Source organism: Cyprinodon tularosa, unplaced genomic scaffold (assembly GCF_016077235.1).
Source record: "Cyprinodon tularosa strain WSP-4 unplaced genomic scaffold, ASM1607723v1 ctg115, whole genome shotgun sequence".
Taxonomy (NCBI): Eukaryota; Metazoa; Chordata; class Actinopteri; order Cyprinodontiformes; family Cyprinodontidae; genus Cyprinodon; species Cyprinodon tularosa.
The window spans coordinates 998,659-1,012,865 of NW_024037948.1; the positions used below are offsets into that span (position 1 = coordinate 998,659).

The following is a 14,207-nucleotide window of genomic DNA, read 5'->3' on the forward strand; positions in this document are numbered from 1 at the left end:
CTGTATAGTTAGTTTTTAAGCGAAATTACGATAAATAGAAACTCCAAATGCCTCATAATGTTATTTTATAATTTGTTTTGAGATCCCACATTTAAATCTAACGAATGACGTGCAATATCGTGAGTTGGAACTTAACCGGTAGCCATATGGACTACAAATCCCAGAAATGTTTGCGACCAATGACGTGTAATTTGTGTTCCAGCTTTTACTGTGTTCGAGGGGATTAAAAAAATAAGGTATGTGCTAGTTTATAACTATTTAATGAATAACGAATAACAAAATTCGCAGTAGAGGACGTGGGAGGAACGTTGGTCGTTTGGTGCATGGCGCGTGTTTTGAAGCTGCTCTGCTTGTGGAGAAATGTCCTGGGCCGTGAGTAGTGAGGAAACAGGAAGCGATTCTTGTGGGATGGAAGAGGGAAATAGTGACAATGAAGGTTGGAAGATAGCAGCATCAAAAAATGAGAAAAAGCGGAAAAAAACAGAGATCAGTTAAAGGGGAATCTAGTTCAGAACAATCCAGTGATGATCAATCCATACATTCCACAGCACAACAAAATGAATTCAAAGTCATATTCAAAGTCGTTAATCAGGCAGACTCTTTTACAAACTGGAATCCGGTTCACTTAACAAAAACCATCAATAAACTTGTTGGAGAAGTCAGAGGTGCCAGAATTCTGTACAGTGGAGACCTGCTAATTAACTGCAGAGACAGCGCCCAGCAAGGCAAAGCAATACGTATTAACAAAATTGACGGGATAAGAGTTCAGTGCAGCCTAATGGAGAACAAAAAGATCAGCAGGGGAGTCATTGGAGGAGTTCCTCTGAAAATTTCTGAAAAAGAGATTCTGGAAAACATAAGCGGTGCAAAAGTAAAAGAAGTAAAACGGTTAAAAACAACAAGAAACGGAGAAAGATCTGACAGTTTATCTGTACTAATTAAATTCGAGGAAGAGCAATTACCAAGCAAAGTATTCATCGGTTACATCAGTTACAATGTCAAAATCTACAATCCACCACCATTGAGATGTTTCAAATGTCAAAAATTCGGACACATTGCAGCAGTTTGTAAAGGGAAACAGAGGTGTGGAAGGTGTGCAGGAGAACATGAATATGGTAAATGTGGAAAAGAAGCTAAAATAAAATGCTGTAATTGTGGTGGAGAACATACTGCTGCTTATCGCGGCTGTGAAGCAAGCAAAAGGTCTGAAGAAATAAAAAAAATGAAATTTGAGCTTGGAATAACTTATGCTGAAGCTGCAAAAAGGATCCCATCTCAGTCAGAAAAACCCAAACCTACAGTTCAACACACGGCAAATTTCAAACCTCTAGAGAAATCTCCAAAAATTGATGACGACTCACTAATTGTTAAAAAGACAAATTTTGTTCTTTTCATGGTGGAAGTGATTAATTGTACTGCTCAGACGACAAAAAAAAACAGAAAAAATCAAAATAATAGTGAAGGCTGCAGAAAAATATCTGGATGTTAAAGATATGAACTGGGAGATGGTTGGAAGCATGATGGAAAGACCAATGGGACCATCAGAAACTGGCAGAGGTACGATGACCTAGAGTAAATTAAAATTATACGGGCAAATGTAATTTAGTATAATTTAGTATTATGTGGGTTTAAGTTACACAGGTTATTTTATTGTATTTTTTTTTTTTTTTTTTTTTTTTTTTTTTTTTTTTTTTTTTTTTTTGGGGGGGGTGAATCGTTTCCTGTTTCCTTGCTTTACTCCATATCAGTTGGTGGCGGTAATGCACATTTCACAAGTTTGCCAACCGCCATAAAATCTCATAAGAAGAAGAAGAAAATTCGCAGTATTTATAGGTGCAAGGTAACGATTCATAAAATGTGAATAAATGGGGTTTGTTGTTATAGATACAGCATGGGCCGAAGTAATTTGTTTGCAAACGGTAACTGAAACTGGCTAGCTAACATTATCTTGCCTATTTACTATGTATATACCTGTCGTGCTGGATTCATTGCTTTTAGTATTGTTGATATTCTTTTAATACAGACAGAAAGCCCTAATACCCAGCTTGTACCACCTATGTGTCCGAGATATAATGATAAATACACCAATGTCTTGCTGAAAAGGTGCAATTGACTCCAATAAGATCTATACTGCGGCTATAGTATGTGGATAGTATAGTATATGCAAAGTTGTAAAGCTATTGTGTTAGTTTAAAGTTGCTAGTGTTGAAATATTCCTCCCATTTGTCGATTTAACGACGTCGAGTGCTCGGTTTCGGTGAGTTTTTAGGGTGAAGTTGATGATTCATTTGAAATACTATAGGATATATATTTTTTTTACTATTTTTCAAGGCTGCACTTCAAAAAGAAAATGTCCAGAGAGCAGTTCTAAGTGAAATTTATTTTTGTTGTACACTTGTGTAAACAAAATGACAGATAAATATGTCTAAGTCTAAGGATATCACTATTCATTGTCTCTAAATTAATCAAATAAAAGTTGATGCTCTAAGTAATGGTTTGTAGGGGGCTGCATGTCCCTGCAGTCAAAGTCCCCCAATCACAAATATTGCTTAAAAAAACAAACAAAATCCACAAACAACATCTTTCAGAATATTGAATAATCTAACTTTTAACATCAGTAACAGTAAGTAAGTGCTGTTGATGATTGCAATTGCTCAACAGCAAACAATGACTTTATTAAAATGTATTTGTAAACCTAATACGTAATATTCTTTGTGGACATATCTGTAGATATCTTTTCTCTTTTTTGATTGACTAGTGTTATTGCAATACTCAAAACTGTATTTTAGTATTTATTAGTTTTAAGCCATAATCAGTAACATAAAAGCAGTAAAAGCTTGAAATTAAGTGATTCTATTCATATATTTAAAGTATTCTGATTGATTTAGATGATCCTTCACATTTTTTATATTGGTTCTATTGGTTATGAACTAAGAGAACTCCTTGAATTAATTGATGGAGGAGAAGGAGAAGAACATTCAGATCTCCCAGGTTGTCTAAATCTTTGCATCTCTCTTATTTTCATTGTCAGTCATCATGGTGATGAAGTCAGCAGTTGAGGATGATGATTCTGGCTGGGTGCTGGGCATACCGGAAAAGATGAAGAACAATGCAAACTGGGTTGATATCACCCATGAGTTTAAGGGTGCTTGTAAAGGTAAAATGTTTAAATCTAATTATTTAACTGTTCTGGATAATCTACAATGTATCCTGATGATCAAATTCATGTTCTTTTCCTTTATTTTCGCAGAGCTGAACCTCGGAGAATTGCTTCATGATAAACTGTAAGCATAAAGAAAACAATTATATTATATTGCTTCACAACTCAAAAAGAACAATCCTCCAAATTAAAGTTGACAGCACTGAAATTAGTATTTGTTGTTTGTTTTCATGTTATTTTAAAATTGCTAAATTCTTCAGAAAGCAGACAAAGTGATTTTTTTTTTTCTTATGCAGGTTTGGCTTATTTGAGGCTATGTCTGCTATCGAGATGATGGATCCTAAAATGGATGCAGGGATGATTGGAAACCAGGTCAACAGGAAGGTGCTTAATTTTGAACAAGCAATTAAGGTACAGCAGTAGAAAAAAAGACGGATTGTCTACTACTCAGCTAATATATGTACATAATAAGCTTTTTTTTAATCCTTGATTTAACTGTTTGACTTCCATTCCAGGAGGGTGCCATCAAGGTGAAAGATCTAAGTTTGCCTGAACTCATCGGAATCATTGACACTTGTTTCTGTTGTTTGGTGAGGAGTTTTTATTTATTATTTTCTGTTAGGTTGCCTCTTTTAAATTCCAGTGAGGTAACCTTTAACTAAACAGTTTTTGCCTAAAAGAACTCCCACTTGACAATTTTAATAATGCAGAACTTTATAGCAATGTGTTTGAACTGTTTTTTATAACTGTAATAATCATAAATTATATATTTCTAGTGTATTTTGTTAGTTTGTTTTTAGTGGGGTTTTTTTGTTTGTTTGTTTTTTTGACAAGGGAGCGTCATATTTTTGTTGATTAATTTCCTAAATTGTTTGGAATTACACTTGTCGATCCTAACCCAGTAATATTTGGTTACAATAACCTACAGCAACACCTATACTGTATGGTCCACGTCATTTTTGTAGCCATCAGTAAATCTGGTACAGTTCTGCTTGGACTTTTGACTCTTGAGCTCAGTATTGATGGAGCTCTTTGAAATCAATTGATTTCTTAGCACTGACCTTCATTTTACATGTTCCCTAAATGTTATAACACTGTGTTCAGGTCAGGGTTTAGGGTCAGATTCTTGAAGGCTTTATATAGGCTTCCTTTTTCTAAAGTATACTCAGTTTCCCTTGTCTGGAAGGAGCAGATGTTTTACCAAGCTGTCACAAATGGTCATCTCAGATGAATGGATATTAGGATGTACAGAAACAACCAATTAAAAAAATAAAAATATTAAAAAGTTTTCTGGTCACAGTAAAAAGTTGTATGTTTGTAGGCCTTTAACCCTTGGACTGCTGCATTATTTAGTAAGCACTAAAACAGGATGCTGAGGCATCACCTTACTGTATTCCCAGAGCTGCTGTTTGAGGAAATTAATCCTTTAATGTTTATTTTTCCTCAGTGTGTATTAGAGATAATAAATCAATTCTTTATTAAAGTCTTTGAATTTCTTTGTTTTTATTACCAGTAAATAATTATGCAAAAGCATTCAAATAACTAAATGAATATGACTTGTTTCATAATGTGAGTTTATGCAGACCTTTTTCCGACCTATCGTTTTTTATATGTTTTAGATGACTACAAATACAGCAAACTCTTCCTTCCAATGTTTGTGTTTTTACATGTGTTCACCTAGATAACATGGCTGGAGGGTCACTCCTTGGCACAGACTGTGTTCACCTGCCTCTATGTTCATAATCCGGACCTGATTGAAGAGCCCGCACTCAAAGCCTTTGCCCTGGGTTTACTCAAAGTGTGTGACATTGCACGGGGAAAAGTCAACAAGGCAGCTGTGTTTGAAGAGGTGAGCTGCTGTCTGTCTGCTGCTCATTGTGGGCCTAAAGGTCAGAGAAGGTTGCAGGTTTAAGGATTGAAGCATGTCTTTAAAACCACTGTGGTACATTTGAGTTACTCTGGAGAAAATCTTTATCAGTGTCCCTGGCTACGCCAGCACTTCCAGGTGTAGATGTGTGTAACTTAACCTCGGAGAAAAATAATCTCTTGAATTACAGGGTTCATATGAAGGCTGAAAAAGTACAGAATTTGGTTTCCTGCACAGGTCTTTAATGTAAAGAAAAGGAAACGAGACTGTGTTAAATATTTATATTTCCAATGTATGGTTGTTGTCCTGTTTATCCTTCCTCTTTTTCCTGTTCTTTCCTTCTTTCTTTTCTCGTGTCCTCTTTCCATTTTTTTCTTTTCCTCACTTCTTTCGTGTTTTTTCTTCCTTCCTTTTTCCCTCCGAACTTCTTGGAACCCATTTTTATTTCATTCTCATTGTGTCCTTCCTTTCTTATATCTTAGTTATCTTTCTTTTCTGCTGTCCTGCTTTCTTGTGTCCACCTTCCCTTTCTTTCTTCCTTTTCTTTTTAATTTGTTCTTCTTGTTGCATTCCCTTTTTCCTTGTCTAGTCTTTTTCCCCCTTGCCTTCTTTTTTCTTAGTCTTTATTTCTTCTCTCGCTTTTTCCTTCCTTCCCTGTGTCCTTTTTCTGTGCTGTCACCTTCTTTCTATTCTACCTTAATTGTGACCTTTCTTTTCTTCATTTTTTGTCATTTCTCCTTTCCACACAATATTCTTCCCTTCTCCCACATGTCCCACTTCCAGCCCTCCCTTCTTTGTGTCTATGCTTCCTTCCTTACAATTTTTTCTTTCAGCTTTCGTATGTAAATCCTGAACACTAAAAACATCTTTTAGGGTGTTTTTAGTTTTTTAATCAAAGGAGGAGACAAAACACAATAATTAGCATTAATCAATTTGATTCTAATATGCTATAAATATGTTAATAAGTAATTATATTGTTTTGTATTTTAAAATAAATGTAGATGGTTGATAAGTAAAAAGTCTAACCATACTTGAATAAAAAAAATATGAAGATTTAATTGAATTGATAAATTACATTATTTACAAAGGTGTCAGTTGGATTTATGCAGTTTAGGAATAGATTTGGTTTGAAAGATCCTCATTTTGAATTAAGGCTGTGTTAAAAAATCTGTTTTCAAATTTTGTTTCCTAAAGATTGATTCATATAATCAAATATCAATTTATTAATTTTTTTTAAATGTGGTTTCCACTGTCCTTACAGCCAGTATTAAATGCCATAATTTTTTTTCATTTGCTGCTGCAGTTAATATTATACGTAATGAATACATAACTATGGTATTACGTAATTCATGTAATAGCTGCAAAACATGATTTAAGCACCAGAATACAACCTGAGATCAGATTGCATTGAAATGAATTGATTCTAAATCTTGAGAATCTGAATCAATTTAATGCTAGAAATTTGAATTGATACCCAGACAAAGTTTCGATTAAACAGGTATAAATTCATTATTTGAACTTTTTTTTTTTCTATAGGAGGACTTCCAGGCAATGACCTATGGGTTCAAGATGGCTAATAACATCACCGACCTCCGGGTGACAGGTGGGCGTCTATGATCTTATCAGCTGAACTTTTGCAGTTTATTCTGAGGAGCAAGCTATTTCTTTCTCTTTTGTGATCTTCTGTAGGTATGCTTAAAGATGTGGAGGATGAGTTACAGAGGAAAGTGAAGGTATTTGTACTCTATCAGCGCAGTTTCATATAATAATATTGGTATTAGTCTATCTGATGTACATTATTTCTCTTCACAGAGCACACGAAGTCGGCAGGGCGAGCAAAGAAACCCAGAAGTTGAGCTGGAAGTAAGTTTAGTGTCTGCTGGATTTTCAGTATATATTTTCTATTTTTGATTGTGATTCAACTGAATCAATTAAATTCAGGCCTGCGTGAAATTAATTAAATTACAGGCAATAAATGGATTGCCCTATTGTTCTCTTAATGTTTATCCCATGTATGCTTTGTTTGCTGTCTTCTGTTATGTTGATGGAATCAGATGAACCCTAAAGACTGTTCCAAAGTTCAGTTTTTCTGAAGTATTAGTATGAGAACATTTGTTCTGAGAAGGATATTTTCTTTGTTAATTTAGTATATACATGCGTGCCAGAAAAGTTTCTAATGTGTTTTCTTCTTCCAGCACCAGCAGTTTCTGGCACTTTTTAACAGAATCAAGTTTACCCGCCTGCTGCTGACTGCTCTGATTGCCTTTACAAAAAAAGAGGTACGATGCAAACAAAGAAATATAAAAGTTAGAAAATAAATGGTCAGGCTATATATGGAAATAAAATTCAGATTAATTATTTTAAAAGAAAAGAAAAGGACAGTTTCACCATCTTTTTCTCAGTGAAGTATGGAATGGAAAATGGATCTGTGGGTCCATTAAAACTGCTATGTTGTTTTATTGTAGAAATTAAACATTTTACCAGATGTGCTTTCAAGGCAGCATAAGCACTTCCCAATTTAGATGGTAAAAAATGAATTACACACCCCAACACAAATGCATTAAAACAGTCTTTTTATTTCTTTTTTTTTTTTTTTTTTGGGGGGGGGGGGGGGGGGGGGGGGGGGGGGGAGCTTATAGAGTTTATAATCTAGAGACATTTATGAAAAAAGGCCAAAATCTGCTGAATCTAAATCAGTACAAACTTTGGAAATGGAAAATTAGAAATTAAGAAGTTTGTTTATGAACATAAAAGTAATCTGCCTTCTGTTTGGCACAGCTAGATGTGATCAATATTTATGTATTTATGTTACCAGACCAGCTCTGTAAGTGAGGCCCAGAAGCTTGTTGCTCAGGCAGCTGACCTGTTACCACCCATCCATTCCAGTATCCAGTATGGCATCCAGTCCCAAAATGACACAACTAAAGGAGGTAAAACAGACACATTTAAACCACTAAGTCCACCACAAGGTTTAAGAAAACTGTGCATTATATTGTGTATAAATTATTTGCATCTTTTTTTTACTTGCTCAGTTCTACTAGACTAGGTCTACTGAAGCTTTCTGCAAAGTTTAACTTGAATAATAATATATTTTTGTGTCTTATGGCAGACCACCCCATCATGATGGGCTTTGAGCCTCTAGTTAACCAGCGCCTGCTGCCACCTACCTTTCCCCGCTACGCCAAGATCATCAAGAGGGAGGACATGGTTGCTTACTTCAGCAAGCTCATAGAGCGCATCAAGACAGTTTGTGATGTGGTCAACACCACAAACCTACATGGCATACTGGTAAATACAGTTCAAGTTACTTAGTTAAACAAAATATTCAATTTTTACATCTTTCTGTTGGCAGAAAAAAAAACATAGATGAGGCTTCTCTTTGTTTTTATATTTGTCAATGCTTCAAATGATTTTATTTAACTATGCTGAGTCTTGTTACACCTTCTGAATGTAAATATGGTTTCCAGGATGTTTGAAAGATGAAGTCGCTCTGCTTCTTGTTTTTTTCAGGACTTTTTCTGTGAATTCAGTGAGCAGTCACCATGTGTACTCTCCAGATCTCTTCTACAGGTGCATGTATAGGAGTTACACTCCACTTATTTATTTTAAGATGTAGAAAAATATCAATTTATCAGTCAAGGAGTTCCCCATGGTTCTATTTTAGGTCCACCTTAGAAGTGATGAACTAGTCCCTCCTCCACAGCATGCAATGCTCCCTTTTCTGTGTTTCAGCACAAGTATGGAGCTAAGATGCTTGCAAACTTTAAATGAAACGATGATGAATATGAACAAGCATTTAGTTTCATTAGAATATTAAATATGTGAACAAAAACAAGGATTTTGTCTCCGAATACATTTGCAAACTGGCTTTTGTTTTTTATTTTCTGTAGTAATAGCTTCTTTTTTTCACTGTTCTTTCCATTAACTTGTTCCACATCTGGAAATTACACTCTATCACTATTACTGTCTTTGAAAGAGTTTTGCTTTTCTTCTATGGTTAATTGGCACTTTTTGCACAAAACAAGCTCTTATTTGGGAGGCAAAATCTCTTTACAAAAATATGACTGCTGGACATTCTTATGCAATTTATACTGGAGGATAACTCGTTGAACAGATGAATGCGGCACTTTCAGGTTAACTCAGGTAACCCTTGGATGAACCAAACCTATGGAGGCCACAAAATGCTCTCCCTGATAGCTTAGATGATCTGTTTTATTTTTGTGTTTGAGATTATGCCTTCCAATATATTGAGGGGCTGATCAACAAACACAAATGTTCAGAGCTAATCAGAAGCTTACAAGGCTGGTTGCATTATTAAAGCCTTTCCAAATTATTTAAATGCATAGCAATCTAAAGTAATAAAATATTCAGTAAACATTTTCAGTATTCTGGCATTTATCCATCAGAAATAAACCTGATCAACCTAACTGATTGGAGGCAGGACATGAATATGTTTGTATTTATCTGGTGTCAACCTCGGCTTTTAAATAAATATACTTAAAAAGAGAATTTATCATGTTTTTTTTCTTTATTTAGCTTAAACTTAGGTCATTAAAACTAAATGTTTTTTTCCCTGTAACTTCAGACGACGTTCCTGATCGATAATAAGAAAGTGTTCGGCACTCACCTGATGCAGGACATGATTAAAGATGCACTGAGATACTTTGTTAGCCCACCTGTCCTCTCCTACAAGTAAGTGTACAAATAATTTTAGAATAAATGTTTTCATATCAGGATCCGCAGACTTGAAACGATGTATATAGACTTAGCTTTTTTCCCTGCTTTAATCTTTAGCTTAGCTGCATTTTAAGGTCAGGATTAATGTTGTTTTTCTCTACCTAGATGTTGTCTCTTCAACAACCAACAGGCTAAGGACTACATCGACTCCTTTGTTACTCACTGCTCTAGGGTACGTCCATTCCACTGTTCATATTCTATGCATTGGTTTCATTTTAAGGTATTCTCTGGGCTTTATTTACATTTGCTTACATCGGCGGTCTGCAAGCTTTGAAATCCAAAGAGGGTTTTTAAACGGAGTTCAACTAAATGGAGGTTGTTTATTACATGACCTCTTGATAAAATACAACTTACACGTACTCGTCGTGTCCCGCTTTATCCGGAACCGGGTCGCGGGGGCAGCAGACTAAGCAGAGACTCCCAGACTTCCCTCTCCGCAGACACCTCCTCCAGCTCTGCTGGGGGAAGCCCTAGGCGCCCCCAGGCCAGCCGAGAGACATAGTCTCTCCAGTGTGTCCTGGGTCGTTCCCTGGGCCTCCTTCCGGTGGGACGTGCCTGGAACACCTCCCTAGGGAGGCGTCCAGGGGGGATCTGAAGAAGATGTCCGAGCCACCTCAACTGACTCCTCTCGATGTGGAGGAGAACCGGCTCTACACTGAGCCTCTCCCGAACGACCAAGCTCCTCACCCTATCTCTAAGGGAGAGCCCAGCCACCCTGCGGAGAAAGCTCATTTCAGCCGCTAAAATACAACTTATTGTTGTTAAATGTCTAGTATAAGAAATGTTTTGCCGTTTTAAACAGACAACAGTATTTTTGTATTTTAAGGTTTCAGAATAAGGAAAAACATAAAACCTTTCATAAAGAGGAAGCATTGATTTTTGTCTGTTGTTAATAATGTTATTTGTGGAAATTGATGTAAAAAAAAAAAGCAAGACAAAAAACATCCTTTTAAAGCTAATGACAAGAAAAATTGCACATATTTTGGCTCTTTTGATGTCATCCTTTTGTAAAAGTGGACTTAAATTATCTTTAAAAATTCCTGAAATATGTAAGACTAATATTTATTCTACTTTATTAAAAAACATAAGCTAGTTTTTCAATCTTAGCCACTATTAAGAGCCTCTGCAGAGCATCCGTAAAGCAACTTGTGGCCCCTCAGCCGCAGGTTGCAGACCCCTGGCTTAGATCTTTAGTGGACTTACTAGGAAGCATGCCTTATGTTGTGATATTTACATATCACATTGAAAGCTTTACAACACTTCAGGTAAAATTTTCCTTTTTTCTGTGCAGCCTTTCTGCAACCTCATCCAGATCCACGGACACAACCGAGCTCGACAGAGAGACAAACTGGGACACATCCTTGAAGAGTTTGCTACGCTGCAGGATGAGGTGAGAGTCAGCTGTTTCCATTTGCTTTGAACTAAAACAGAATACCACAGCGCTGGAGTTGGATAGCACCTTTATGAATTGTTCACATTTGATGTTGTCTTCAGGCTGAGAAGGTGGATGCAGCGCTGCACAGCTTACTGATTAAATTGGAGCCTCAGCGGCAGCATTTGGCCTGCCTTGGCACTTGGATCCTCTATCATAACCTGAGGATCATGATACAGTATCTGTTGAGTGGTTTTGAGCTCGAGCTTTACAGCATGCATGAATACTATTACATCTACTGGTAAGAGCTCAATTATCCCTTTTGGTTAGTTATATAAAACCATCCATATAATAACTAGCTATGTGAAATGATCTATTATTTTTTATGTTGTAGGTACTTGTCGGAGTTCCTCTATGCATGGCTGATGTCCACGCTAAGCAGAGCTGACTCGTCTCAGATGGCAGAGGAGCGGATTCTGGAGGAGCAGTTGAAAGGACGAAGCAGCAAAAAGACCAAGAAGAAGAAGAAAGGTTAAATTTTCCTACGATAAACCTATATTAGTGGTGCTTCTCGTGCACATGAAAGTGATTTACAATGTCTTCCAAAGTGAATATCACGTCACACAATGTTTTCAGATGTGGTTACTTGGCAGCCACAAACTTTGATTTATTTGAAATGGATTGAATGATAAAATCTCAGAAAGCAAGTCATCCTAAAGTGGAAGGAAAAGATCTGTTTTTCAAAAGTTTTGACAATTAGAATTATTAAAATTGTAGAGAGCACGTTTCTATTCAGCCCCCAAGTCAATCTATGATAGAGGTGATATTACTGCAATGACAGAAGAAAGTCATTTTTGAATATGTCTCTACTTTAAGTGGAGACATATTGTTGGTCACCAAATAGTACAAGCTCAGTTATTTCTGATAGAAAGCATCTGTAAATAGTTGATTTTAAGTCTGTGCTATTTCTCATTTGAAATTAGGTTTGGACTTTGAATATTTGTCCTTAACTATTTAATTTTAGCTTTTACTTAATCTTTAAGCTGTGAATGCAGCTCCTCTATCTGTACATGGCCTTTCTCAGTCATCCGGTTCATGGTCAAGCTTGAAAAGTTCCATTTAGGCAACTGGACATTAAGTCTTTTGGAAGATATTTAGCCTCTCACAAGCTGGGATGTTATTTTATACGCAAACCCTGCCTTATACAGCTTGAGTTCCTGCCTTTCTGTGGTGTCCCTTGGTGTTCATCGTGCTCTTGCTTCACTGGTGTTTCCTTGCAAACCTCTGAGATCTTCACAGAACTGCTGTATTTACAGTGAAATTTATCTCCAGGCAGGTAGAATCTTTTTATTACTGATTTCAGTGTATTTATTGCACTGGATGGTGTTGAGGGTTGTTAGAGTACCATAAAGGGAAAGAAAACAGACTTTTATTTGTTATGATGTTATAATTTAGTTTTGGTCAAAAAGCCCCAAAGTGCAAGATGTTCATAAGGCTGTGGATAACTTGTCAAGCAGTGTGCATCTTTTTTTTTCTCCAGGGCACTGATGCTGTTTGATTTTTGCTTTGCAGTTCGCCCTCTTGGCAAAGAGATCACCATGAGTCAGGCCTACCAGAATATGTGTGCTGGCATGTACAAGGTAGGAGAAATAAAGTGTCACACCTGTTTTCTAACATGCTAGAGGGGCCTCTTTTCCATATTCTCCATGCTTCTCTCCTGTCAGACCATGGTAGCTTTGGATATGGATGGAAAGGTACGAAAGCCCCAGTTTGAGCTGGACAGTGAACAAGTCCGCTATGAGCATCGCTTTGCTCCCTTCAACAGTGTAGTTACCCCCCCGCCTGTGCACTACATCCAGTTCAAGGTACTATCCTTCTATTTTATCAGTAAATTTTCACATTTTCTCTCTTCTGACACAAACTTTTGTGTGTGGGAACCCTTTCTTTCATTTTTCAGGAGATGTCTGACCTGAAGAAGTACAATCCTCCTCCAGGTTCTGGAGACCTCTACCTGGCTGCCAGCAAACACTTTCAGCAGGCCAAGCTCATCCTAGAAAGCGTGCCAAACCCAGACGCCGAGGTCAGGAACTCAAACTGTGGTTAAAACTATTTAATTCTTCTAGAGTGGAACATTTTTAAACTTTACAAGTAAAAAAAAAAATTTAAAAAAATACATAAATATAAAAGTATATATAAAGAATTAATTTTCTAAAGTAATGAATGTGCTAAACCTTCTAAATTAAAACACATTCACACTTTCTGTCAGGAACCATGGCTCATTTTCACTCTAATTTATTTCTTCTCTATAATTAATGACTATCAACTATGAATAATGAATTATTTATGGCAGGTGAACCGCATACTGAAGGTTGCCAAGCCCAACATTGTAGTGATGAAGCTCCTAGCTGGAGGCCATAAGAAGGAAACCAAGGTAAAACAATTTATTTTGCAAGGATTTTCTCTGTGTACAATTTCAAAATAAATGCTAGGTTCTTTACTATCCATTTCTTTACTTTTTTTTTTTTTTTTTTTTTTTATTATTATTATTTTTTTTTTTTTTTTTTTTTATCAGCACTACTTTATTAGAGTTTGATGGATTTTTCCTGTGCTTTATCTTCAGGTGCTGCCAGAGTTTGACTTCTCCGCTCACAAATATTTCCCTGTTGTTAAGATAATTTGAGTCCCACTGTTCCTTACTTGAAGTGTGCAGATGCCCTCACCCCAGTCTGTGTTGAAACAATAAAAAATAAAAACAGTTTTCATTTTCAATTAATGGGGAAAAACCAGAACAAAAAACCCACCTGGGCTTGAATCAGAAACAATCTCAACATTTGCACTGCTGGAAAGTAAAGTATGCATGGTTATTTCTTTTTTTTTTGTTCCTTTGTTGTTATTTTTTTTTATCTGAGCACATGCTTTAGCTGTGTTATTAATCAACAGTTAAAAAGAACCTTTTGAACAGTCTTGTAAAACATGCTGTGATTATACTGTGTGCATATCATTAAATCTTTTACAGTTTGTTTTATTTTGCTAAACTCAAACTAAAACAGACCTTAACTTCCAAATGCGTC

General features: G+C 36.2%; 1 protein-coding gene across 1 annotated transcript; it reads left to right on the forward strand.

Moving 5' to 3' along the window:
• The first annotated feature begins 77 nt into the window (after nt 1-77).
• Nucleotides 78-13,883, forward strand: naa35 (N-alpha-acetyltransferase 35, NatC auxiliary subunit). The gene is made up of 23 exons (XM_038305810.1): nt 78-236; nt 3,032-3,157; nt 3,251-3,284; nt 3,457-3,571; nt 3,676-3,750; nt 4,842-5,009; nt 6,564-6,630; nt 6,717-6,760; nt 6,840-6,890; nt 7,223-7,306; nt 7,843-7,957; nt 8,137-8,315; nt 8,538-8,597; nt 9,613-9,719; nt 9,870-9,936; nt 11,056-11,154; nt 11,259-11,437; nt 11,531-11,667; nt 12,709-12,776; nt 12,861-13,001; nt 13,094-13,216; nt 13,487-13,567; nt 13,757-13,883. Exons 2-23 carry the CDS (start codon nt 3,037-3,039, stop codon nt 13,814-13,816), a joined length of 2,175 nt encoding a protein of 724 aa, XP_038161738.1. The 5' UTR covers nt 78-236; nt 3,032-3,036; the 3' UTR covers nt 13,817-13,883.
• The last annotated feature ends 324 nt before the right edge of the window (nt 13,884-14,207 follow it).

Bases quoted from the DNA above. Each gene is read 5' to 3' on its own strand.
- naa35 (XM_038305810.1), top strand. From the start codon at position 3,037: ATGGTGATGAAGTCAGCAGTTGAGGATGATGATTCTGGCTGGGTGCTG. The intron at 6,761-6,839 runs GTATTTGTACTC...TTCTCTTCACAG, and splicing joins AGTTACAGAGGAAAGTGAAG to AGCACACGAAGTCGGCAGGG. The intron at 12,777-12,860 runs GTAGGAGAAATA...CTCTCCTGTCAG, and splicing joins TGTGTGCTGGCATGTACAAG to ACCATGGTAGCTTTGGATAT.